The sequence below is a fragment of the Microtus oregoni genome, unplaced genomic scaffold (genome assembly GCF_018167655.1).
Source record: "Microtus oregoni isolate MIOR12 unplaced genomic scaffold, Mior012 000021F_ref0000039, whole genome shotgun sequence".
Lineage (NCBI taxonomy): Eukaryota > Metazoa > Chordata > Mammalia > Rodentia > Cricetidae > Microtus > Microtus oregoni.
Window position 1 is genome coordinate 5,791,549 of NW_024543080.1, and position 24,308 is coordinate 5,815,856.

General features: G+C 44.4%; 1 protein-coding gene across 1 annotated transcript; it reads left to right on the forward strand.

Moving 5' to 3' along the window:
- Positions 1–2,296: 2,296 nt before the first annotated feature.
- Cxcl9 (C-X-C motif chemokine ligand 9) lies at positions 2,297–7,883 on the forward strand. Its single transcript, XM_041671525.1, has 4 exons — positions 2,297–2,404; positions 3,491–3,620; positions 5,800–5,884; positions 6,985–7,883. Exons 1-4 carry the CDS (start codon positions 2,344–2,346, stop codon positions 7,084–7,086), a joined length of 378 nt encoding a protein of 125 aa, XP_041527459.1. The 5' UTR covers positions 2,297–2,343; the 3' UTR covers positions 7,087–7,883.
- Positions 7,884–24,308: the final 16,425 nt, after the last annotated feature.

Consider the following 24,308-nt stretch of genomic DNA (forward strand, 5'->3'; position numbering starts at 1 on the left):
AAAAACAAAAAACAAAAAACAAACAAACAAACAAACTGGTACCTGAGCCCAGGTCCACCCTAGTCACCGTCAGTCATTGCCAGGACTAAACATAACCAATGAATACACTTGTCAAAAGTCACTGTAAGTTTTGCTTTTCAAAACTATTTCTGTAATATTTGTATTACTAATCCACGTAGAAACGAGTGAAAATTGTACATCATGTAACATAAAATGGAGCTGTAAGTTATCTTCTTATTCTAAAACGTGCATTCCTTAGAGAGAGGGGAAGTAGAACTGCTCCGAGGACAGCCATCAGTCTGGGAAGCCTGAACACTTCTTAGACATTAGCATATCCTTAGACATAGGATGCGGATCTACAATCCCAATACTCAGAAGGCTGAGGCAGGAGAATGGCAAATTCAAAGCCAGCCTGGGGGGGGGGGGTACAGAATGAGTCCCTGATCTTATCCCAAAACAAAACAAAAAATTCTGCGTTACAATGATTAGTGTTCAACCAAAGTTCAACCTTACCTTATAAAATCCATTTCCTAGTATAGTGTGATATATATATATATACATTATAGTTACAAATATATATATACACATACATATATACATATATGTATTTTTTCTCTTTAGGGAGAAATTTACTTTTGATTTTGGTTCACTTATTTTAAAACAATTTTAATTAAGTTACATATGCTTTTCCATAGAGAAGCAGAGTACATAGTGAAAAAGTTGGTAAATATTGTTTAGATGACTTTTATTTTGATTTGAGGAATATGTTTTGCTTTTATCTTAACAAGACTGGGGTATACCTGGGGTTGTTGCCTGCAATTCAGTCAAACCAGCAGATCTAGGAAGAGGATGGATAAAGAGAGAAGGGAGCAACAGGTCAGGGAGAGAGAGGAGGTAAGGTAATTTGCATGCTACTGTTCATTTTATCCAATGGCGTTGTTCTAGAGAGAAGAGGAAAGGTAATTTGCATGCTACGGTTCATTTTATCCAATGGTGTTCTTCCAGGTTGAGTTGAAAAGGAAGCTGCAGGCGCTAGTTCACTGAAAGCTGGTCCAGCTGTCTCTAGGGGAGATAAAAAGATTGAAAGTCTAGATGCAGTTGACGTGGAGACAAAGTCTAGCAGTGTGTGTTGCTCAACTACAAAACAGTAGCATCTCTTAGCTACCATCTTTCCCTATTAACAAGTGTACTCAATGATCATCTGAAATAAAGGCAAAATTCTCTAATACTTTTTGCCAGTCCTATCTTAACTATTGCGTGAAGTAGAGAAGCCGCTGACACCTGTTGCCAGTCTTATCCAGCATTTGGTCAGATTTTGCAGTGCTTTTATTAGATTCTAACGGCACCCTTATCTGGACCGGAAGCATCAAAGGACTATCTATAGCACTGGCAGTTTATGCACTTTTGATTTTATTTGTTCCTGTTTTGAAAGGGTAATTTTTGGCTTTGTCCCTTTGTCCTGCTTTTTTCCCCCGTTTCCTCCAGCTCTCATCCTGTCCCAGAAAATAATATTCTCTGAGGACACGTGATGCTATGTCTCTCATTGTCTGGTTGAAGTTTCAACAGCTCCAAGAATTTTGAACAGGATGTTTTGATAGCTACTTTATTTTTAAAATTATTTGTTGTTGAATGCTGTTTAATAGATGTAGCCCCTTTGAACCCCTTGGGAAATACTCATTATTGCATGTTCTCATGCTATAGTCACGCTATCAGTGTTACAGACATTGGGGGAAATATTTGGAAAAGGTAGCAAGGAATGGAGCAGTTGTGGCCTATGCAACTCATCTAACAATTAAAATAGTGATAAACTGTAGCAGCAAGGAGACAAAGTAAATTTGCCACAAGAGAAAACAATCTAGTCCCTCAACAAATAAAGATGCTTTAAGTTGTGTGGAAAATATGAGAAAAGATTAATGTAGCTACACAGTGCACAGATCTATGTGCACTACAGATATAAAAGAGTCACTTCCCTGGACGTCCATCTCTCTCACGTGGGAAGCACGCCTCCAGCCTTCATTGTAGAATCCATTCTGCATCCAGGTAGCAACTTTGGCTGTGCTAAAAGCGGACACTAGCGGTTTCACATCCCTTCCTATAAACCTACCCATTTATGTGAAGTGGAAGTAAAACGTGCAGAAATTCCCTGGGATCTGAGAGCAGGGGTTTCCCCAGGACAATCGAGTTTGTGGTTAATTTAGTTCTAGGTCAGCTGAGGAGACCAGCCAATCAGAGACGAGAAGGGGAAGGGATTTCCTAAACAAATATGATTCCCAAGAACACGTTCTCCAAAGACCTTCTCCGACTTGAACCCGGCACAGCAGCTCCATAGAACTCTGCTCTGCCATGAGGTCAATTGCTCTATTTCTCTCGTGTGTCATCTTCCTGGACCAGTGTGGGGTTCAAGGTGAGGAGCTTTACATTCTATCAAGTTAGTCAATTCTGATATATGCATTGCTATAAAAAGACTTCTTGGTTCAGGAGATAAAAGCTGAATGTTTTGCATGCAATAAAAAGTAATAATTGCTCACTCAAAGCATTTGGATGCTGTGACCAGTTATCCAAAGGTCATAATTTGCACCTGCCAAGTCAAACACGCCTTCTTGGTGTAAGTATTGTGAGTTTCTAATGAGGGTCAAAACCATATTTGAATAACGAGAAACCCCATTTTCATATGTAAAGGGATTTGTGGGTATTTTGTTTCCATTTCACGTGAGTCTGACATTTGTCATGCGAGATATGACATCTGTAGCTCTGGCAACTGGTGGTGAGCCAGGAGATCCTTTTCTAAATTGTCTCCGGCAGCAGCCTCACCTGATCCTGTGCACTGATAACCGTCTGCGGTTAACCAACTGAGAACTCAGAAACCAGAGAGGCTGCCTCTGGCCTTTTCACTCAGGACTTAGTTTACGGTGGACAAATACCCTTCCTAGAATGTGGTTTCTGCATCTTTAAAGTCGAAATTTTGGAGTTAATGCAGGATAGTAAAACCGATGCAAATAGATGCTAAGTCTATGGAAGGTTTGAGGGACCAAGACAGAATATTTAAAAAGACTTTTCAGAGCAGTGGGATGAGAAAGGATAAGGATTGAAGTGATAATTTGTTATTGCAAGAAGAGCTTTCTGTCCATTCCTACATCAACTCCATGTCCCTGAGGTCAGATAATGAGTTGAGGATTCCATCCTCACAGTACAGAGTGTATGTGTGTGCCTAACGTCAGTGTGGTTTTAACTAAGTACTGGGGAAGTTTACTGTTCTTCTAAGGTTGTAGAGTAAGATAGTGGACTCAAAGTGACCTACACTGAAATTCTTTGCCTGCTTCCTTTTGCTAAATGACTTTGTCTTTAACCCTGGCTTCCTCGTTTACAGAATAGAAATAATGCCTGCCTGGAAAATCTGTCACACACCCAGGGACAGCAATAATTATCATCATTCTCATCAACCATGCCCGGCGAGACCTTGACCTAAGCATGCGTGTTTTCTTTCCTATAGGAAACCTAGTCATAAGGAATCAACGTTGCTCCTGCATCGGGACCAGGAAAGGCATGATCCCCTCCTACAGGTCCTTAAGAGATCTCAAACAATTTGCCCCAAGCCCTCAGTGCAACAAAACTGAAATCATGTAAGTAAAAGCTTCCAACGCACGCATCCCACGTGGAATTTAGTGACAATCTCACCCTCAAGACAACTTGCTTACCAGGCAGTTGGCTCCTCTATAAATCTGTCAGCTCATCTTTTTCTCCCCTGAAATTAAAACTTTCTGAGGAGACTGAAAATGAAAGATGACATACCATCTAAATAATCAGGTGTTCCAAACCAGCTTTTCAAGGCTATTTCTAATTCAGAAAACATGTTGGAATAATGTCAACAATTAGCTCTTATGAATATCAAACTACATTGAGTGGAATTCTCTATGAATTAATAAAAACACAATTTTTAAAAGACCAAAGGATATACTGAGTTTTTTTTTTTTAAAAAACTGGGTCCTAGAATCTTAAATGTTTAAGGCAGATTACTGAAAAGAAGATAATAATCACAGTTCTGCTCTCACAACCTCAGCATGTCATCTTTCAAAGCACCTTCATGTCTTTTACATGTGTGTTCCTATTCATGTGTAATGCGTACATAGATACATGCATATAAAAGTAAAGTCAATTAAGTTATACACCATACCCAGTAGTTCCCTCTTATCTGTTAATTCAAGTTCCTAGGTTTCAGTTTCCTGAAGTCAACTATGTGCCACAATATTGAATGGAATATTCTAGAAACAAATGGTTCATAAGTTTTCAGTAATTTCATTATGGTCCATTGTTGTAGTTATTTTATTTTGATATTATGTATTGTTGTTACTATCTTACTTTTAATTTACCCATTAGACTTTATCTTAAGTACACAGGCATCACCTGTGAGTGTAGGAATCTAGACATCTCTTTCTTCCCGACAGATAAGGAGAAATTTCTAGTTGTAATTTGCTTTTTCCTTAGCACAGCAACAATGGACAGTTTCTCACATCAGTTAATTTTCTCTAATAATGCCATACTTGTCAGGTTATTTTGGGGATGGGGGCCTAGGGATTGAACCCAGGACTTTGATTAGTCTTTGCATATACTCTCCACCAGACACTACTCCTGAGTTCTAAGAAAGCTTTTAAAATGTTTGAGAGGTCACTGGAGAGAGGGCTGAAAGGTTAATCACACTTGTTGCTCTTTGTCTTTTGTTTGTTTGGTTGGTTTTTTTGAGACAGAGTTTCTCTGTGCAGCCCTGGCTGTCCTGGCACTCACTCTGTAAACCAGACTGACCTCGAACTCAGGGATCTGTTTACCTCTGCCTCCCCACTAGGATTAAAGGCATGCACCACTACCACCTTGCTGTGCTTGTTGCTCTTGCAGAGGACCCGAGTTCAGTTTATATCACCCACATTAGCCAAGCCCCAAGCATTTGTAACTCCATCCCCAGGAGATCCTACACCACCCTCTGGATGCAGTGGGCACCTGCATACAAGTACACATACGGACACAGAAACACACGTAAATCAAAATACAATAAATTTTAATTCATTAATCTGTGTGTTCAAATGTACATGCATGTGGCGGTCAGGACAACTCAGTAGAGTCAGTTCTTTCCTGTCTCCTTAGATGGGGTTCTAGGGGACTGAACTCAGTTCTCCAGGCCTGGGAGGCAAGCATGCTTATCTGCTGAGCCAACTCACTGACCCTAATAATGACTTTTAGTGGCTAAATTGCTTTACATCATATCAATATGCCATAATTTGTATAGCCAATTCCCATTGCTAGGAATATAGGATATGTCAAAAAATTCCTATCTATTATTACACTATTGCTGTGTCTTTAATTCTAATAATACTTTTCTAGAGATTAGAATTTTTTTTCGAGACAGTCTTCTAATGTAGCCAAGGATGGCCTCAACCTCATGATCCTCTTACATCAGCTACCCGAGTGCTGGGATTCCAGGCATACGCCACCATTCCCAGCCTCTTGGAAATTCGAATTGTGATGTGAAAGCTATGAAGATGTAAAACCTTTGACACCTAAATCAAGAGCGTCTGTATGGAAAAGCTATTCTTATTCTCAAGTTGTCTAGAAAAAAATATTAAAATAAGATTTCTCCTGAAAGGTCTGCTACAATTTCTGAAATCCACCTGATAATATTAGGAAAACATCTTACTGTATTTTAAGTGGTTTCTTTGGAAAACTCAGTAAAATCTATGTTTTCCCCCCACTATTTCTACTAAGAATTGTTAAATTATTCGAGGAGAAAGCTCACTGGTGTTTCTTCGGCAGTGCTACCCTGAAGACCGGAACTCAAACCTGTCTGAACCCAGATTCAGCAAATGTGAAGAAGCTGATGGACTATTGGGAGAAACAGGTTGGTGACAGGAAGAAAAGATTTCTCTCTTTCAGAGTCACCCTGGAAGTCGGAGGATAGGGCATAGCCATTTAGGATACATTTTCCATCTGTTTGAACTGTATCAAATAGGAATACGCTAAAGATTCAAAAATAACATGCTATAACCCCATCCTTCGCTAGCAACTCATCATTAACAATCTATAAAAGTCATTAGACTTCGTGGGAAATGTATAGAATTGCGTATACACAAGAATCTTGAAACTAATGAAGGAAAGGATAATTGGCTTGGCCAGGAGGCAGAATGGAAAGTATTAAAGTAGATATCGATATCATTGTGTCGAGTGACCTCAGTTTTGGATCTTGACAGAGAAGGTGTTTACCAGGAAGTCAATTAAGTACAGTGTGGGCGTTAGTGGCTTCACGAGGAAGCTGGCTGCGTTCATTCGTTCATTGAGTCTGAAGTAAGGTAGCTGGAATTTAAGTCTAGAGAACAAAGGGACTGAGATTGGGAAGAAGCCAGGACAGAGCAGGAAGAACCCTGTGTGAAGCGTTAAGGAGCCGAGTCTGAGAGGGGCCATGGAGTACGCAGTGGGGAGTTCGAGCCCCCAAGTCTGACTCTCGGGTCTGCCACAGACCCACTGTGAAGCCTTAGCCAACACTCTCCTCCACAGCCTCATCCGCATTCAGTGGTGCCCAACTGGCCTAATCCTGCAGCCCTTCAATACAGTTCCTCATGTTGCAGTGACTCCCAACCATAAAATTATTTCGTTGCTACCTCCTAATTTCTGATAAGCAGAATATCCGGTATGCAGCCCCAGAGGGGTCTCAACCCACAGGTTGAGAATCCCTGACTCATAGGAGTACCAGTTCCCAGAGGGCTGTGTTTGGCACAGGTGGGTGATGAGGAGGACGAGATAAAGACAGCAAGATGCCAGGAAAACAGACAAACACGAGCAAAGAGAGAGCTGGATTTGCTTCTTTGATATGGGAAACACATGAGCAGCCACTGAAGGTGGTGCTGAGGATAAGGACAATGGAGGTTGGGATGAGTTCTACCATCAGGAGAGAAAATTACAACATGTAAAAGCATTGCCTTTTTTTTTTCTCACTTTTTGCAGATCAGCCTTAAGAAAAATCAAAAGAGGGGGAAAAAACATCAAAAGAACAAGAAAGCCGGAAAAGCTAAAAAACCCCAAGGTCCTCGCTCAAAGGCTCCGTGAGAGACCACTTTCCCAGCAAGCGCTCTGCCCGTAAATGGCTTCTAGATTGTACTAAAATGCCTTCGGTGGGGAGCGGGCTTTAATACGTAAGCTCTTTAACTTGGCTAGAAAATACAAAGCATGATTTTGAAAGTAGAACTAACGCTAGAAAGTTAATCATAAAATCCAAATAGTAAAGATTGCTAGAGGCAAAAACTGTCTTCGTTACCCGCAGCCAACAAAATTCCGTCAAGCTCCTGAGCACAGTCTTGATAATCTCAAATCTGGGCAAGTATCCATGCGTGTTTATCCCATGCCGAACAGCTGTCTCTGGGATTCTAGACCGCAGCATCCAGATGGTTCTGAGGTCGTCACCAAGCCTAGGTCTGTCTGTATGCTGGTGAGTAAGACCTCACTAATCTGGCCTTCAGCAGCTGCCCTTGGGTTAGCCTACAGGCCTGGCATGCAGTCTGTGGCAGAGATCCGTGCTAATGGTATTTGGGTTCCACAGTAGAGATCGCCATTCTTGGCTTTCAGAGCCTTCCATGTACCTTTTGAGACCATGCGATCTCATCATTGACTTGATCCCATCTTCAAGGCTCATTTCAAGTTTTGGTTCTTAATTAAAACCCTCTTAGACGGCTGCGGGGTAGCTTAGTGGTAGAGCACTTGCCTTGCACGGACAAGGCCCCGGGGTTGATCACTAACAGTGCAAAAACATAAGCAGTTAAAAAAAAAATTCCTGGCTACTCAAATTCTCTTCAGTTTTATTTCACTTGCTGCTCGGTGTCTCACGAGTAAACTTCATTATTATCTAATTACTTTTTGTGTGTTTGTTTTTCTCTTTCCAATGTGATGGTCTTTTGAGGGCAGGGGCCATGGGTTATTCTCCTAAAACTTCCATGGTGCCTAAAACTTGGTTTTGAATGATTTCCCATGTGTGTTAGAGGTAGAAAGGCCATGGCCAATCCGGGCTACTCCACATCGCACAACTCTAACCCCTTTTCCCCTCCTTGTTTATTTGTTTTTGTTAGACGGTTCCTCATCTGTTTATCTTAGAACTCACTATGTAGACCAGGCCAGCCTTAAACTCACATAGGTCTGCCTTCTAAACGCTGGGATTAAAGGTGTATGCTGCTGCACCTCCTTTTCGTTCTTCCTTTCCTTCCTTCCTCTTTCTCTGCCTAGCTTTCTCATTATCTTCAGGCTTCTTCAGTACACAAGGCTGGGTAAGAGCATAGCCTAACCTTATGACAGGATGCTGACGTCTCTAACAATAGGAATCACATGTGTAAGACAGACATTGATGGATATCCCCAGACTGTTCACAAAACATACAGGGCATCTCGAAGCACAAAAGCTCACAACGAAGAGAGGCTTTACTGATTGGCAAGTGCCAGACCTTTCCCCAGTGGAAAATTCCTCTGAAATCATTGCCGATTGGTTCCAGCTTCCACGAGTCGACAGCTGTCAGCTCCTTTAACAAGCTCATTTTAGGCGAGTATGAGCTTCATTATCACCTTCCTTCGTTTCAGAATTCCCATAGTATCAGATTGATCACCACATCAGAAAAGGAGTGGGCTGGAGAGGTGGTCTGCCCTTGTAGAGGACCAGAGTGCTATTCTCAGCAACCACACTGAGGGACTCACAAAACTCCCTGCAACTCCAGCTCCAGGGGATCCAAGTGCACAAGCCCACACGCAGATGTGACACACGGACATAATTTAAAATCAAAATGAAATCTTTGCAGAAATATTTTTAAAAGAAGCAAGAGCTACAGGAAATAGTAAATTCTGTTGGCGGAGGCACTGCTGGGGCCGAGCTAGCCTCTGAGGGGGCGGACACGGGGGTGCGGATTGGAAACTGCTTTAGAGAGGAGGCCCAGTGAGCTAAGCAGAGGAGAATGTCTCCGGCTGGAAATTCAGCCTCCACTAGCGTACTTCCCCAAATATTGTCATTCCTCATGCTGCAGGTGGTTTTGAGTGTTGTTCCCAGCCAAACACCATTACATAGTCATGAACTTGTGCAGCTCCCTCCAAGCAACTTATTCTGGGGGAAAAAAATCTAAAAATGTTTTTTTTAACTAGTTAGCCCATGGCCCTTGCATGTAACAGTTGGGTAGTGTCCGTACCAACTAGCCAAAGACTGTGTGTTTTCACTCAGTAACTCTGGTGGGTATATAGCGTATGCCTACAGCATGGTTTTGTATATATACTCTTAATTTTTAATCCAAAACAATATTGGCATATATGTTTTGAAGCTATTTTATGAAAGGACGGTGATATCAAAGGTCACTAATACCAAAATAAACTTTTTTTTTTAATGTCTATATCTGCCCTTTCGCTGCTATGGGCTTCAGAATAATTCCCATAAATCCTTTACCCATTTGCTTTTTGACTTTCATCTCATGCTTAATGGGGAAACTCTGTTAACCAGTCACAGCTAATTGGGGCATGGCGACCTGGACCCCGGGAAGAAAAACTGGGAGATCCAGGTATGTGCTCTCTCTGCGCCGTGCCCGCCGGACTGATTCTAAGTCGGACCTCCCACTCTTACAGTGTGAGTTTCCCCTCTTTATTTAAATTATAGCTGTTATTCTTGAGCTAGCCTGGCTATTTATCGTACTGACCTAATTCCCAACAACGCTAGTGATGTCAATTGAGATATAGACACGACAGCACTTTAAGGGGTTTCTTAGGCACAAGAAAACAAAACTTCTTTGGGGAATAATACAGCACCACCTGCTAGTGTTTCCATCGCTGTGATGACCCACCATGACCAAACGCAACTTGGGAAGGAAAAGGGTTCATTTCACGTAAACTTCAGTATCTCATACGTCACTGAACACAGTCAGGACAGAACCTAGAAGCAGGAGCTGATACAAAAGAGGCTACGGGGTGCTGCTTACCCCCTGGCTCACCATAGCTTGCTAAGTTTTCTTTCCTATGGCCCCCAAGACCACCACCCCTGTGATGGCATCACCCACAATGACGTAGGCTCTCCCATATGAATCACCAAGAAAATATCCTACAGGCTTGCCTACAGCCTGGTCTTATAAAGTCATTTTCCCAATTGAGGCTCCCTCCTTTCAGATGACCCTAACCTGTGTCAAGTTGACATATAACAAGACAACACCCTACCTTTCAATAACAGATTTACAAGAGTTAAATAGGGCTAGGCTGTGATGGTGGTGGTACTCGCCTTTAATCCCAACACCTGGGAGGCAGAGGCAGGCGGATCTCTGAGGCCAATCTGGTCTACAGAACAAGCTTCAGGACAACCAAGGCTACAGAGAAACCCTGCCTCGAAAAACAACAACAAAGTCATACAGGGGCTGGAGAGATGGCTGGGGGTTAGGAGCACTGGCTGCTCTTCCAGAATTCAATTCCCAACATCCTCATGGCACCTTACAACTGTCTTGATTTTCTGTTGGCTTATTGGCCATATCTGAAGGTACTGCCCCAAGACATTGCATTCAGCAACCCACCACTCAGACCACGGCCTGATGGGATTTCTGGTTTCTCTAGCACAAGCTTGGCTGGGACCACCAAATGCAGATTTTAACTAAGTCTCTATCATCCTAATTACCACTAAAGACTCGGGAACCAGGTGTTGGGAGTGAAAACCTGCTATACCAGAAGCAGAGAAGTAACCAGCTGACCTTTCTTTTTTGGCTGGAGACCTAGCGAGAGAAGCATCTCTCCACTTGTTCCAAACCAAAAAAGACTGTGAATCTCTAAACCACTCCCTACTCCTCTTCCTGTGTGTCTTGTCTTCCCAGGTCCTCTGACCTCTCTATGGTTAATTCTGGTCAACTAGCAGCTAGCCTTGCACCCTGACCCAATCCCAGAGTTTCACAGTGTGATCAAATATCCTGCAACATAACTCAGTCCTGGGGGGATTTGATTTCCTCGCCTGGCCTCCTCCAGTGCCAAGTACGCACAGGGTGCACAGACATACATGCAAGCAAAAGGTCCATACACTCGAATAAAAATACAAAGAATTATGTGGCATTTAATGTATTCTCTAGTTATCAAGAGTAACGCTATTCTAGTGCACTATAAGCCTAGCAAGCCAAATAAAGTCTCTTTTCTCTCCCCTAAAATCATGTATGTTAAAGTAACATAAAGCCTCAAGTAGGGATGGTGGAGAACCAAACACCAGATCAATTATGTGAGTCTCGGGAACTAGGGGTTAGGAAATTATCCTTCAAAGGCCTCTCTGGCCATGCTCCTTCATGCAGGGAGCCTCTCTTCGCATCTCTGGGGCGTGCTCATTCCCTTTCCAGGCAGTGCTGTCACCGACACTGTACTGGAGGCTGGACCATGCTATGTCGATGCCACTGTACTGGGAGCTGAGCTTCCTGTAATCTCTTTCCCTGTGTATTTCTCGGGCTTAATTGCCAGCCTGTGGTTACCTCTTTGGAGGAGATAAAAACCTTGAAGAGGTGGGGGCACTGGGAGGAGATTAAGGACATTCACTTGAAGAGGATGCTGAAATCCTAACCCTTCCAACCATGCCCCCACTTCTCTTTGTCTTCCTGGATACCATGTTGTCAACAGTCCTTCTCGGTCATGAAGCCTTCCGTGATACACTGTGCCACATGAGCTCAAAGCAGCTGAACCAAGGAACCACAGACTGAAACCACGGGCCAGAATATAACCTCTACTTTTTTTTTTTCCAAGACAGGGTTTCTCTGTAGCTTTGGAGCCTGTACTGGAACTAGCTCTTGTAGACCAGGCTGGCCTCAAGTAGGGATGGTGGAGAACCAAATGCCAGATCAATTAGGTGAGTCTCGGGTGCTAGGGCTTAGAAAATTATCCTCCAAAGGCCTCTCTGGCCATGCTCTTTCATGCAGAGATCTGCCTGCTTCTGTCTCCCAATTGCTGGGATTAAAGGTGTGCACTATGCTTCCCAGCTAACATTTCCTCCTTTTACATTGATTGGATCGCATATTTATCCTAGTGATGGAAAGTCGCCATAGTTACGATACTCGGACAAGAGCTATGCAGTGCAGGAACTCTCAGAAGGCTGAAGGTAGACAGAAAGCATCAGGCTGTATAACCTAGGTACTGAGAAGCCAGACTGGTGTGTTGTTTGGGCAGGCATCAGCCACTAGTGGTAGATATGAACCCCCCCCCCCCCAAGGGCCTTCAGATGCTGTGGGAAGAGCAAAGATTTTTAGCGTTGAAGATTAGGAACTACTGAACACTCTGTTGGGCTCTATGGCTTTGGCCCAAATGTTCATTTCCTCACGCAGGCTCATCGTGAGAGACAGAATGCATACAGATCTGGTGCGTAGAGAGACTAGGTCCTTGCCTGCTCAGCATTGCCAGACCTGCCCCTCACCGAAGGCTACCCCACTCCTCCTGGACAGAGAGCTGTGTGTGGAGAAATGGGAGTCTGAAGCAGGGCTCTCTAGGGACATTTCTATAGCTCTAACCTAGACAATCGTGGCCTCTTTCCTGGGTTACCACTGTGGTTTCCTATATTCCAATGTTTATCTTGCATCCCTACAACTAGGATGATCATCTCAAAATAATAATTCAAGGGTTGGAGAGATGGCACAGAGGTTAAGAGCACTGGCTGCTCTTCCAGACGTCCTGAGTTCAATTCCCAGCAACCTCCTGGTGACTTACAATCATCCCCGATGAGCTCTGGTGCCCTCTTCTGGCCAGCAGGCACACATGCAGGCAGAACACTATGCATAACAAGTAAATCCTAAAAAATAAAATAATTAAAAATACAATACTTTGCTTAAAATGTTGGGATCTACAATTGGGTCAAAGATGTCACATCCGCTCTGCTGAGCTCTGCCTGCTTCTCCAATCACGTTCCTTTATGTGTGAGCCTCAGCTTTTTGTTTCTTGAGCACATTGAGTTCATTTTCTTCTCAAGCCCTTTTGTAGATTCTGCTTGTGCTGGGCTGGACTGCACCGTCACCTTAATGGGACTGGGATCTCGCTCCCTGTGTCCTCCTCAGAGTAGCTTACGCAGAGTTGGGTGAGAGTCGGAATGGGCACGAGTGATAATAATCTCCAGACGACCTACTAGACCGACTGGAATGCGCTGGCTTCCAGCATGTCAGGTCTCTTCTTGCACAGCTGGCTCAGCTTCTCCATTGCTGACCTTGTGCTCACTGTGTTCCCAGGTCCCCCACGAGTAGCAGAAGGATGGATATACAGAGCCCATACTGATCCAGAAGCAGCAGCTTCCCACAAACCTTAGCAACTCTTATTTGGCAACCAGGGCGTGTCTTGAGTTTTCTCACGAGCTGAAACATCCATCTGGCCCAGAGCTTCTGCTGGATCAGTCGATAATTCTTTCTTCAGTCACCCGTTTTTCCCACTGGGACTTTCGCTTCTCAGCATCCTCCCCTGGTTCCCATAATAAACCCTTTGTCCCCACAATGGCTAACAGAGACTCTGTTCCCTAACAGGTACAATGGCGTAAGGTGCTCTATCATTTAGGCTTCAGTTTACCTGTTAGTTACTTTCCTAGTGTTGCGATAAAACACTAGGACCAAAGGCACTGTGTAGAAGGAAGGGTTTATTTAGGGCTATGGTTCCCGAAGGGTTAGAGTCCATCCTGGCAGCAGACAGCAGACAGGATGGCAGAAACTGCTGAGAGCTTACATCTCGAGCCCAGTGGCCTTGAAACCTCAAAGCCTGCCCCCAGTGACTTAGTTCTTTGAAGCAGCACCTAAACAGCACCACCAGCTGCGAACCAAACATTCAAGCATCTGAGCCTACGGGGGCCACTCTCGTTCAGACCAGTGTAGTTTGAGGGTTACTTTGGAAAATAGCTGCCCCTTTCCCAGACTCTTACTATTCACACTGCTTCTAACGTGGGGGGTGCATACCTAAGGGTGAACGAACGAAACGAAACACTTAGATTTTACACTAAGGTTTGAAAACAACTGGTTCCCATGCTTGCAACACACACACCACACACACACGCACACGACTGATACTGTTCGACTTCGCTTAGTGCGCTTGTCAAGGGGTCGCATGTCACGTGCTGGTTTCTCTGAAGGAAAAGCAAGCCTAACAACCAGGCTGGCACAAGCTCCCACTCCCACTTTTCTTGCTGCATGTTGGTCACTTAGTAGTTGACCCCACCAGTGATGACAACACTAGATAGTATTATGTAAGATAGTGCTATATTTTCCTTCACAAAACTGGGACAGAGCTTTAAAGAATTCCCACTAAGAAAACCATAGCAAATGATGTACTTATATTTTAAAATAAAAAACTTTTTAAAGAAATTTTTACACAGTGAAGTAATATTGATGAAGCAACCCAGCTAGGCTAACAAGAGAGTTAAGGTGTACATATACTGTACGCATGTTCTAATTTCACCTTACAGATGTACATTCTCTTCTTGCCTCTGAGGGCACCGGCACTCCAGTGCACACACCCACACACAGACACATACATGTACTTAGGAAAGCATTAATAAAATTACGTGATTGTGTCTTGTTCTCCACCACATACACAAGGTTATATATTGCTTGGCTATAGAAATTCTGTCTTCTTTACCACAATATGCCCAGGGTATAGAGCAGGTCCTGGCATTTAGGAATCCCTTAAGAATATTTTAGCCTGGGCAGTGGTGGCACATTCCTTTAATCCTAGCACTTGGGAGGCAAAGGCAGACAGATTTCTGAGTTTGAGTCCAGCCTGGTCTACATAGGGAGTTCCAGACAGCCAGAGCTGTTACACAGAGAAACCCTGTCTCAAAAAAACAAAACAAAAAGAATTTCTTAGTCAATTGATTACATGCCTCACCCCGAGTTTCCTCAAAGGCCTTTTGCAAAGCCATTTCAACCCCTCTGGTCATGGTCACCACGCACCCGTCTCCCTCCAGCCTGCTGGGCCTTGCACTTGCCTGCTCAGCTTCACACCCCTCCCTGAGTCTGCCACATATGATCCAAGTCCTACTCTTTCAAAACTGCCCCTGGCCACACTGAAGCCTCTGTCTTCAAGCAGGAAGAACGATTCTCTCATTCATTTTTCTTAATTGTTTTCCTATGCCAAAAAGCACTGTAGTCTTAAACAATTAATAAAAGACTTGTTTTGTGTTTTTTTTTTTAATTTAAACTGGCAAACTCTCAGTCAAATAATTGGGAGAGATGTTTGTGTGAGAAAATGGAAACTGCTCTGTGCTCGCTGCTGACGTTAGGACTCAGGGCCTCAGGCGTGCAGGGCTGGTGCTTTTCCACTCAGCTACAATCCAGGCCCAGCAACAGGGCTCTTGGCAACTGAACCCGTCTAGTCTCCATCCGTGAATAAGATTATGAACTGCAATAAACTGATAAATGATCGGAGGGCAGGTGTCTTAGTGTTCTGTTGCTCTGAGGAGACACTGTGACCGCAGCAACTCTTACGAAAAAAAGTTTTTAAAATTGGGGCTTGTTTTCCATTTCAGAGGTTTAGTCCTTTGTCATCACGGTGGAGAGCGTGTGGGCAGAAACGGTGCTGGGGAAGGAGCTCAGAGTCCTACATCCAGATCAGCAGGAACTGAGAGACAAACACTGGGACTGTGTGCTTGGGCTTTTCTTTGGTTGGGGGAGAAGGGGAATTTGAGACAGTGTTTCTCTGTGGAGACCAAGCTAGCCTTGAATTTAGAGATCCACTTGCCTCTGCCTCCAGAGTGCTGGGATTAGCCCACCCCCAGTGACACTTCCTCCAACAAAGTCGCACCTACTCCAACAAGGCCACACCTCCTAATCCTTCTGGATTAGGCCACTCCCTGATGACTAAGTATTCAAACATATGAGCCTATGGGAGCCTTTCTTACTGAAACCACCACAGAGGGGGGAAAAAAAAGATTAGAGGGAAAAATTATACACAACTCTTCGCTTTCCTTAAAAGTCTTCCATAAACCAGGCATGGTGGCCCCTACCTATAATCCCCGCATTTAGGAGACAGAGTTGGAGAGTCTTCAAACTCAAAGCCAGTCTGGGCTACACAACCAGACCCCTCTCAGAAAAAAACTGCACGGTACTGCACACATAAGGAACTCTTACCCCTTGAGTGTCCTATAATCCTTCAAGGCTATTTTAATAAATAATTTATTTTGATTTTTCCAAATAAGAAAAATTGCTGGCATCATCCTCTCCAGGGCCCCAGGCTTTAGTTGTCTGTGTATGGATGGGACCACGATGACCTGGCAATTCACTCCCGTCTGCCTTTCAATTTTAAGGTAGACAACTTGAACTTCCTCAGGAAAACTGAGAATCAGAATCCATAAAGTGAGAGGAGAATCGATGTAATAACTCATATTAGAAAGGGGAAATAAAGCTCTGGATTTTGTGTGTTTGTGTTGTGTGTCTGTGTGTGTGTATGTCATTTTTAAATGCAGCGATCATTTGTACAAGATTGAAAGCAGGTGACTTTGCCTCAGAGTAGACATCTCTTTGCCTGGGGCCTATAATGAGGGGCATGCTGGTCTGGACATTTTTATACCCTGGCAGTTAAAACTAGCTAACCAAACGTCTCTAGTAGTTAGGAAGGGCATCCAAGAGCAAGGAAGCTCCCTGTCAGGTTCACTGAGACTTTGTGCAGATGTGTATGGGTGAGTTAGGATGTGTGCACGTTTGTGCAGGGCCGGGTGATGCAGCTTGTTTAGAGGTCAGAGGTTAATTCAGATGTCTTCCTCAATTGCTTCTCCACTGTATTTTTTTTTTTTTTTTTGGTTTTTCGAGACAGGGTTTCTCTGTGGTTTTGGAGCCTGTCCTGGAACTAGCAACTAGCTCTTGTAGACCAGGCTGGTCTCGAACTCGCAGAGACCCGCCTGCCTCTGCCTCCCGAGTGCTGGGATTAAAAGCGTGCGCCACCACCGCTCGGCTCCACTATATTTTTTAGTGCAGTAGTAGTATTTGGGGACAGAGGGTCTATTACCTCTTGACTGTTCTGGAAACTCACTGTGCAGACCAGGCTGGTTCTGAACTCAGAGATCCACCTGTCCCTGCCTCCTGATCGCTGGGATTAAAGGTGCGCACTGCCACACCTGGCCCCACTGAGATTCTCAGAATTAAAAGATCTTTCAAAGTCAACTAAAATGTCACTGCCCTAAAAATCTGCTGTATACATGTGCCTTCCCCCAGTAATATTATACTAGGCACTTTTTAGAATTTGTTTAGAGGATAGGTAGACTAATTGTTCTTACACACACAGTCCAAGGAAATGTTTGGTGGTGACGGCTGTGTATCATGTTGACTGTGGGGCTGGATAATCGGCCTGTGAATGTTTGAATTCATCAGTTTATATGTATTAAACATGTGCAATTTGTTATTGGGTTTTTGTGACAGGGTCTCTTATAACCCAGACTAACGTAGAACTCCTGAGTGCTGAGATCACAGGTGTGCCACGTGTCCGGTTTATGTTGGGCTGGGGATGGCATCCAGGGCCTTGTGCATGCTAGGCAAGCAACGGAGCTGTACCATAGCCTAGTTCATGTGTGTGTGTGGTGTGTGTGGAGAGGTTTGAACATGTTCCCGGGTGCATGAATACAAACAGAGGCCCAACCACAGCCTCGGGAGTAGTTTCTTGAGCACCGATCACCTGTTTCTGAGCATCTCATTGCCTGGACCTCGTCAAGTAGGCCAGACTGTCTGGCCAGTGAGCAGCAAAGATCTATCTATATCTACCTCCTGTCCCATTCTCCCACATCCCGCTCCCCATGCCCCCATATGCACCACAATGGCAACTCTTTTCTTTTCTATGAATGTGGATTCTAGGGGAGGAACTCGGGTTCTTATGCTCATAGACAAGCTGCTTAAGGACTGAGCTATTGGCTCAGCCACGGCGTTTGATGAATTAATAAAGTATGAAACAACTAATGAAGTACAGTGGAAACAAAATAGGTTTTTACTCTGAGCTTTTAAGTGAAAAGACAGAGAAAGCAAAATTATTCAGTGTTTTTTTGTTTGTTTTTTTGAGAAACATTTTTTAGGAACTATCAGTGATTTAGGAAAAAAAAATCAATCAAGAATGAAACTCACACAAGTCCGCAACAAGCCTAGGATTGTAGGTTTGTCCTCCTCAGACAATCCCAATAGTTCTCTTTTCCCAGGAACGAGAAAAAAAAAAAAATAGATGGGCCTTGGGGCAGCATTTACGATAAATAGGCAAAATAGTGGGAACAGGGAAGAACAATGAAAAATGAAGCCATCGGCCAGTGCGTAGGCTCAGCAGGAGCAGGTGCAGGCTGCCAAGCAGGGCAACCCCAGTTTGGACTTTAGAAAAGACTGAGGTCTCTTTCAATGAGTTTTCACGCGGTCATGGTGTCAAGGCTACTGGTTTTCTTGTTAAGACAGAGCAGGAGCGCCCCCCAGTGGCTACTTTAAGAGTGTCTTAAAACAGATTTGAAGCAGACCTGGCGTTTCTGAACGTTCCCAATGCTGGTTTCTTTTAAAAGTGCGGCATTTTGCTCGCATCTGTGCCTGTACACTGCATGCATGCTGAATATCCGCATGGGGCTGGAGAGATGGCTCAGTGGTTAAGAGCACTGCCTGCTCTTCCAAAGGTCCTGAGTTCAATTCCCAGCAACTGCATGGTGGCTCACAACCATCTGTAATGAGATCTAGTGCCCAGAACACTATATATGTAAAATAAATAAATTTTAAAAAAAAGAATACTGAGACTACTGTATACATAATAAATAAATAAATAAATAAATAAATAAATAAAATCTTAAAAAAAAAATACCCACAAAAGGCAAAAGGGGTGTCAGAAATCCTGGCACTGGAGTTAGAATTGTGACCAGACCTGTGGTTGCTAGGAATTGAACCTGGGTCCTCTTCCAGAGTAGCCACTGCTTTTTTGAGCTCTCTCTCCAGGCCCCTCAATGTTGGTTTCAAATAAGAGTAATGAAAATTCCTGTTGACCACTCTAAGATGATTTTAAATGTTTTATCTTTTTTAGATGTATTTATTTTATACATGTGAATATTTCCTTGCAGAAATGTATGTGTACCATATTCATGCCTGGTGCTCAAGGTCAGAATAGAGCAGCAAATCCCCTGGAACTGGAGTTACATGTGGTTGTGAGTCACCATGAAGTTGTTGGGAGCTGAACCTCTCCTCTGCAAGAGTAGCAAGTGCTTTCGGCTGTGGAGACATCTCTCCAGCCCCCGTTCTTGAGATACTGGCCGAGGAATTCCTGGTACTTGACAGCTACTGGATGAAGAGTCAGTTTTCTTTAAGGAAGTAGTGCCTTACGAAGTTCACCATGCTCCGGTGCAAGGCTACACATGCAAAAGTACATAAACAGCATAAACTGGACTTGGTGGTGGGAGAGAAGGAGAGAGAAGAGGGAGGGGGAGAGAGGGAGAGAGAAGAGGGAAGGAGGGAGAGAGAAGAGGGAAGGAGGGAGAGGGAGAAGGAGGGAGGGAGAGAGGGGTAAAGGAGAGGGGGGAGAGGGGAGGAGAGGGGTAGAAGAGGGGGGAAGGAAGGAGGAGGAGGGAGGGAAAGAGGGAGGGAGGGAAAGAAAGAGGGAAGGAGGGAAAGAAAGAGGGAAAGAGGGAGGTAGGAAGAGAGAAAGATATATAGAGAGAAAGGGGAGTGGGTCTGGGAAGGGCAAATATGATCAAACACATTGTAGGAAAGTCTCAAAAATTAATTAAAATATTGCTTTAATCTTACAATTGAAGAATTGGAAGAAACTTAGCCAACCTGTTCATCTCATAAATATTAACTGGGCTTGTTCCTACGCGGTATATCCCTTCCCTAATCTAAGTATTGGGGGTACAGTAATAAACAAACCCCAAAGTCTCCATGAATCTTCCAATCTATCGCAGATCCACATGCAACAAACGACGGAGCTAGTGACTATCTGCGGGACTGGAGGAGGCCCCAGAGACACGAAACAGAGGAAGAGAGTGCTGGGCCCGGAGGATGGAGGACCATGGAAGGCCACACAGAAGGCATCTTGAATGGGCCGTCATTGAGCAGAGATTTGAAATCTGGAGAACAAGACTTACTGGCTTCCATGAGAGGAACTAGCATGTGCAAATCACGTGTGATCAGGGCCTGAAAGGCTTTGTCCATTTGGTCCACTGTAGCAAGTTACCTCTGGCTCGGAGACTTACACACAACATTCATGTCTTGCAGTTTGAGAGGAGAGCGTCAAATCGATGCACCAGCAGACCTGGAGTCCAGGGAGGGCCCTCCTCTTGAGTTATAGGCAGCCGTCTTCCTGTATTCTCCCACTAAAACGGGCAGGAAGCATGGGAAGAGGACAATGGCAAAGGGAAATGGCCCTGACCCTGTCACCACTGAGTGTGTGCTCTGTTCTTGTGCTCAGGCGACAGCTTTGCCATAAAACAGGGAAGGAGCCACGAAGCAAAATGTTTACATACTAGAAAATCTCTATGGCTGAACCCAGCTAAAGCTAGCGGGATCTGGGATGGTTACACAATGACAAAAACGGAGGAAATGATTCCATGGGAAATTCCCATAAAATGCCCTGCCTAAGGCCCCAGAATCAACAGTTGTCAGAACAGAATCACGGCATTTTTACATAATTCACCCAGAAAGCAAGGCCACTAGCTGAGCAAGACTGTTTCACCGGCTGTGAAAACACCTCCGACAGGCGTGGGTTACTGTTGTCTTGGTTGCCTTGCAGAAACCTGAAGGCCACTTTTCCTTAAACACAGATTCTCTGGTGAAGCCATGGGTACCTCGTAGACAGCTGCAAAAGCTTGGTATTTCTGTCTTCCTGTCGTGTCTGTCACCTTTGCTGTCTTAACCCTTGTCCCATTTTCAAATATTTGTCCAAGACTACCGCATAGGCCTATCAGCTGCTAGAGCTGATGTGTTTCCTCTACCAGATTCTGTGGGGAGCAGAGGAAGTCCTAAGCGGATGCAGTCCTTCCTGACTGAATGTGTACAGTTGACATGAGCACAGCCGTGCCAAGGACCCCCAATTCCTCAGTCTCGGGGAAACAGCAGAGCCTTCCCTCCTGGTCTGAATGCAAATGTTGATAGTGTGTATAGAAAAAAAATCCACCATCGCTTTCTTTCACCCCACAGCCTAGATTTACGGCCCCAATATTGCTCTCCTATAGAGAAAGCTCCTACAGAGAATAGCTACACCCAGGCCAGGTCAACCCTGGAGCCGTGCTGGACGCCACCCTACCTTTGTGTTTCCAGGGAGCTGGAGCACCCACAGTTCCTCAGACTCATGACAAGGCCCAGGACATTCGTTAAAGATGATCATTCTCTGGGTTGCAGAGATCATTCAGTGGTTAAGAGCACTTGCTGCTCTTTTAGAGGCCTGGTGGTCAATTCCCAGCACCCCCCGCCCCATGTTGGCTCAAAAACATCTAAGGGATCTGAAACTGTCTTCTGGCCTCCATGGGCACCAAGCATGCACATAGCACACAGACCAACAGGTAGACAAAACACCAATACACATAAACAAACAAACATATAATGTGTAGCGTCATTTCTGGCTAAATCACCAGCCACCAGGCCGCAAACAACTAGGTTAGAATACTTGCACATGAAAGGAAAAGTCCTTCAAAACTGTGCCCAGGAACAATGGACAGTTACCAAGGTTTAGCAGCCCCCCCCCCCCCACACACACAGTCAATAAAGCCCTCTGCTAAGCCAGCAGTCATTTTAATCAGTGTCTGCTTCCTTCCTTCTGCTCAAGGGCTGATGTCCCGCTGTACTAGTGAAAGACCCTACAGACCCCCTCCTCAAAACCCGTAGCTAGCATGCTCCCGGGGGGAACGTCCTGTTTGCTTTTAAAAAAATTATCCGGATCAGCAGCCAGCCTGCTCCCGTAAGAACATCCCATGTGCCTGAGAGAGCAGGAGATAGAGATAGGAAGACTGCAAGGCAAGATGTCAATAAGATAGGATATCAACAAAGCAGGTTAGCTATAAGATAGGAACAGGATGATTGTTGCCAGGCATCCATGCTGAGAGAGGAAACCATTCGTGGGCGCCCCCCCCCCCCCCCCGCCCCGCTGCATTCCGATAACCACAGTTTTGCTTCTGTAAACTTGCTTTTTGCTCTTCCCTATAAAAAGCCCGCCCTCCAGTTGGCAGGTGCGCAAATCTTCCGAGAGATCTTGCTGCCTGCAGGTACCTGTGTCTACTCAATAAACCTCTTGCGATTTGCATTCATGTGGTCTCGGCCTGTTCCTTGGCGTTGGGGAGGTCTCCTCCCGAAAAGAGGTCCTCATCGAGGGTCTTTCACTAGGAAGTCTTCCTGCCTCATTCACACTATATGGCTTGCTGTCATTGCTGTTTCCAGGCCGTGCTGGGAAATCCTACTGTCCGACATCAACATGGAAGAGATGAGGGAAGACGCTTTCTCCTTGGAGCACGAACCCTTTCTATCTAATTATCCTCAGGACTGTGTCAGGTGGAATAACAGACTTGTTTAGATTTGGACTCACTCTAAAAGAGTGGCAGGTGTCCTTGGGTGAAGCTGGTCTGGGGAAATGCTTAGGTTAAACAGAATAACACTGTGATTCTTATGTTAGTGTCAGACCAGTTCCATCCAGCAGCTGCTACCCCTACACACACACACACACACACACACACACACACACACACACGCTAGAATTAAGTCGCCTAGATTGAGTCCCAGCTTCATGACATTGGTGAACTTGGGCAATCACCCTCTTAGGATGTTTTTCACCTTTTCAGAGGAATGCTCTGAGGATTGAAGGGATTCATTTAAGAGAAGCGCTTGAACAGTACGGGCACAGGGTGGATGATCGTGTGTTTCTGTATGAACACTACCGTTATTTCATTTGTTCATCCAGCTAGCCAACTTGTGTTCACAGATGCACATTGTAGAAATGTCACCAAGCACCAGCTCTGAACTTAAAACTCTAGCTTAGGGGCATCCACAGAAGCGCCAACAGCGGTTGAATTCTGAATACATACTAATTTGCACTCTTCATCCAATGAATTAAATCAACCAAAACCAAAAGGAAAACAAATATATGGTGGTGCACGCCCTTAGTCCCAGTACTCAGGAGGCAAAAGCAGGTAGTTCTGAGTTCAAGGCCAGCCTGGTCTACAGAACAAGTTACAGGATAGCCAGGGCTACACAGAGAAACCCGGTCTTGAAAAAACAGCAACACAAAACAAAAACCGATTTAACCTCCACCCCTGCTCTCTTGTCATTCTCTAAAACAATATTTTCTAGGCATATTCCTCATGGAATTTTCTTCTCACTTTAGTACACTGTATCAGGCTCTTTCTTTTGAGCCACCCACCAGCTATCAGTTCATGATACAGAGACTTATTTGTTTTGAATGCGTGGCCTAATTTAGGCGCATTTCTGGCTAGCTCTTTTAACTTAAATTAACTTGTTTCTCTTATGCTTTGCTTTGGGGCATTTTACCTTTTTTTGCTTTCTTGCTGACTGGTTGGCAGCTGCCTGGCTTCTGACCCTGGGCGTCTCCCTTGTTCTCTCTTCTCTCGTTCTTTTCCCCAGTCTAGAGTTCTCCTCCTATTTATTCCCTCTGTCTGCCAGCCCTGCCCATCCTCTCTCCTGCCCAGCTATTGGCCATTCAGCTCTTTATTAGGCCGATCAGGTGCTTTAGGCAGTCAAGGTGAAACAAATTCAACACATCTTTATATAATTAAACACACGTCCTTACATCATGAAATAAATGCAGCATAAACAAATGTAACACACCTTTACACAGTTAAAGTAATATTCCACAGATAAACAAATGTAACACACCTTTACACAGTTAAAGTAATATTCCACAGATAAACAAATGTAACACATCTTTGCCCACTTAAATATTCCACAACAGTAAAGTCTAAAGAAAGATCAATCCTCATTTCTTTTTCTTCTTTTTTTGGGGGAGGGGTAGTTCAAGACAGGGTTTCTCTGTGTAAAAGTCCTGGCTGTCCTGGAACTTGCTCTGTAGGCCAGGTTGGCCTCGAACTCACAGACATCTGCCTGCCTGCTTCCTGAGTGCTGGGATTAAAGGAGGGTGCCACCACACCTGACTTCAGTCTCATTTCTAGAAAGATTTTGTTTGTTTGTTTTAACTATGTTGATGCATTTGTGTGTGGCTAAGTGCAGTGCCAGTGCAGGTGCCTGCTGCAGTCTCATGTTTCTCTGGAGTCGTAGTTGCAGCAAACAGAACCTGGGTCCTCTGTAACAACAGTATTGGGTTGTAGTTACTAAGTCATCTCTCTAGCCCAGGATCCTATTTGGCAATACAGGGTCTCAGGCATCCCAGGGTTCCCTCAAA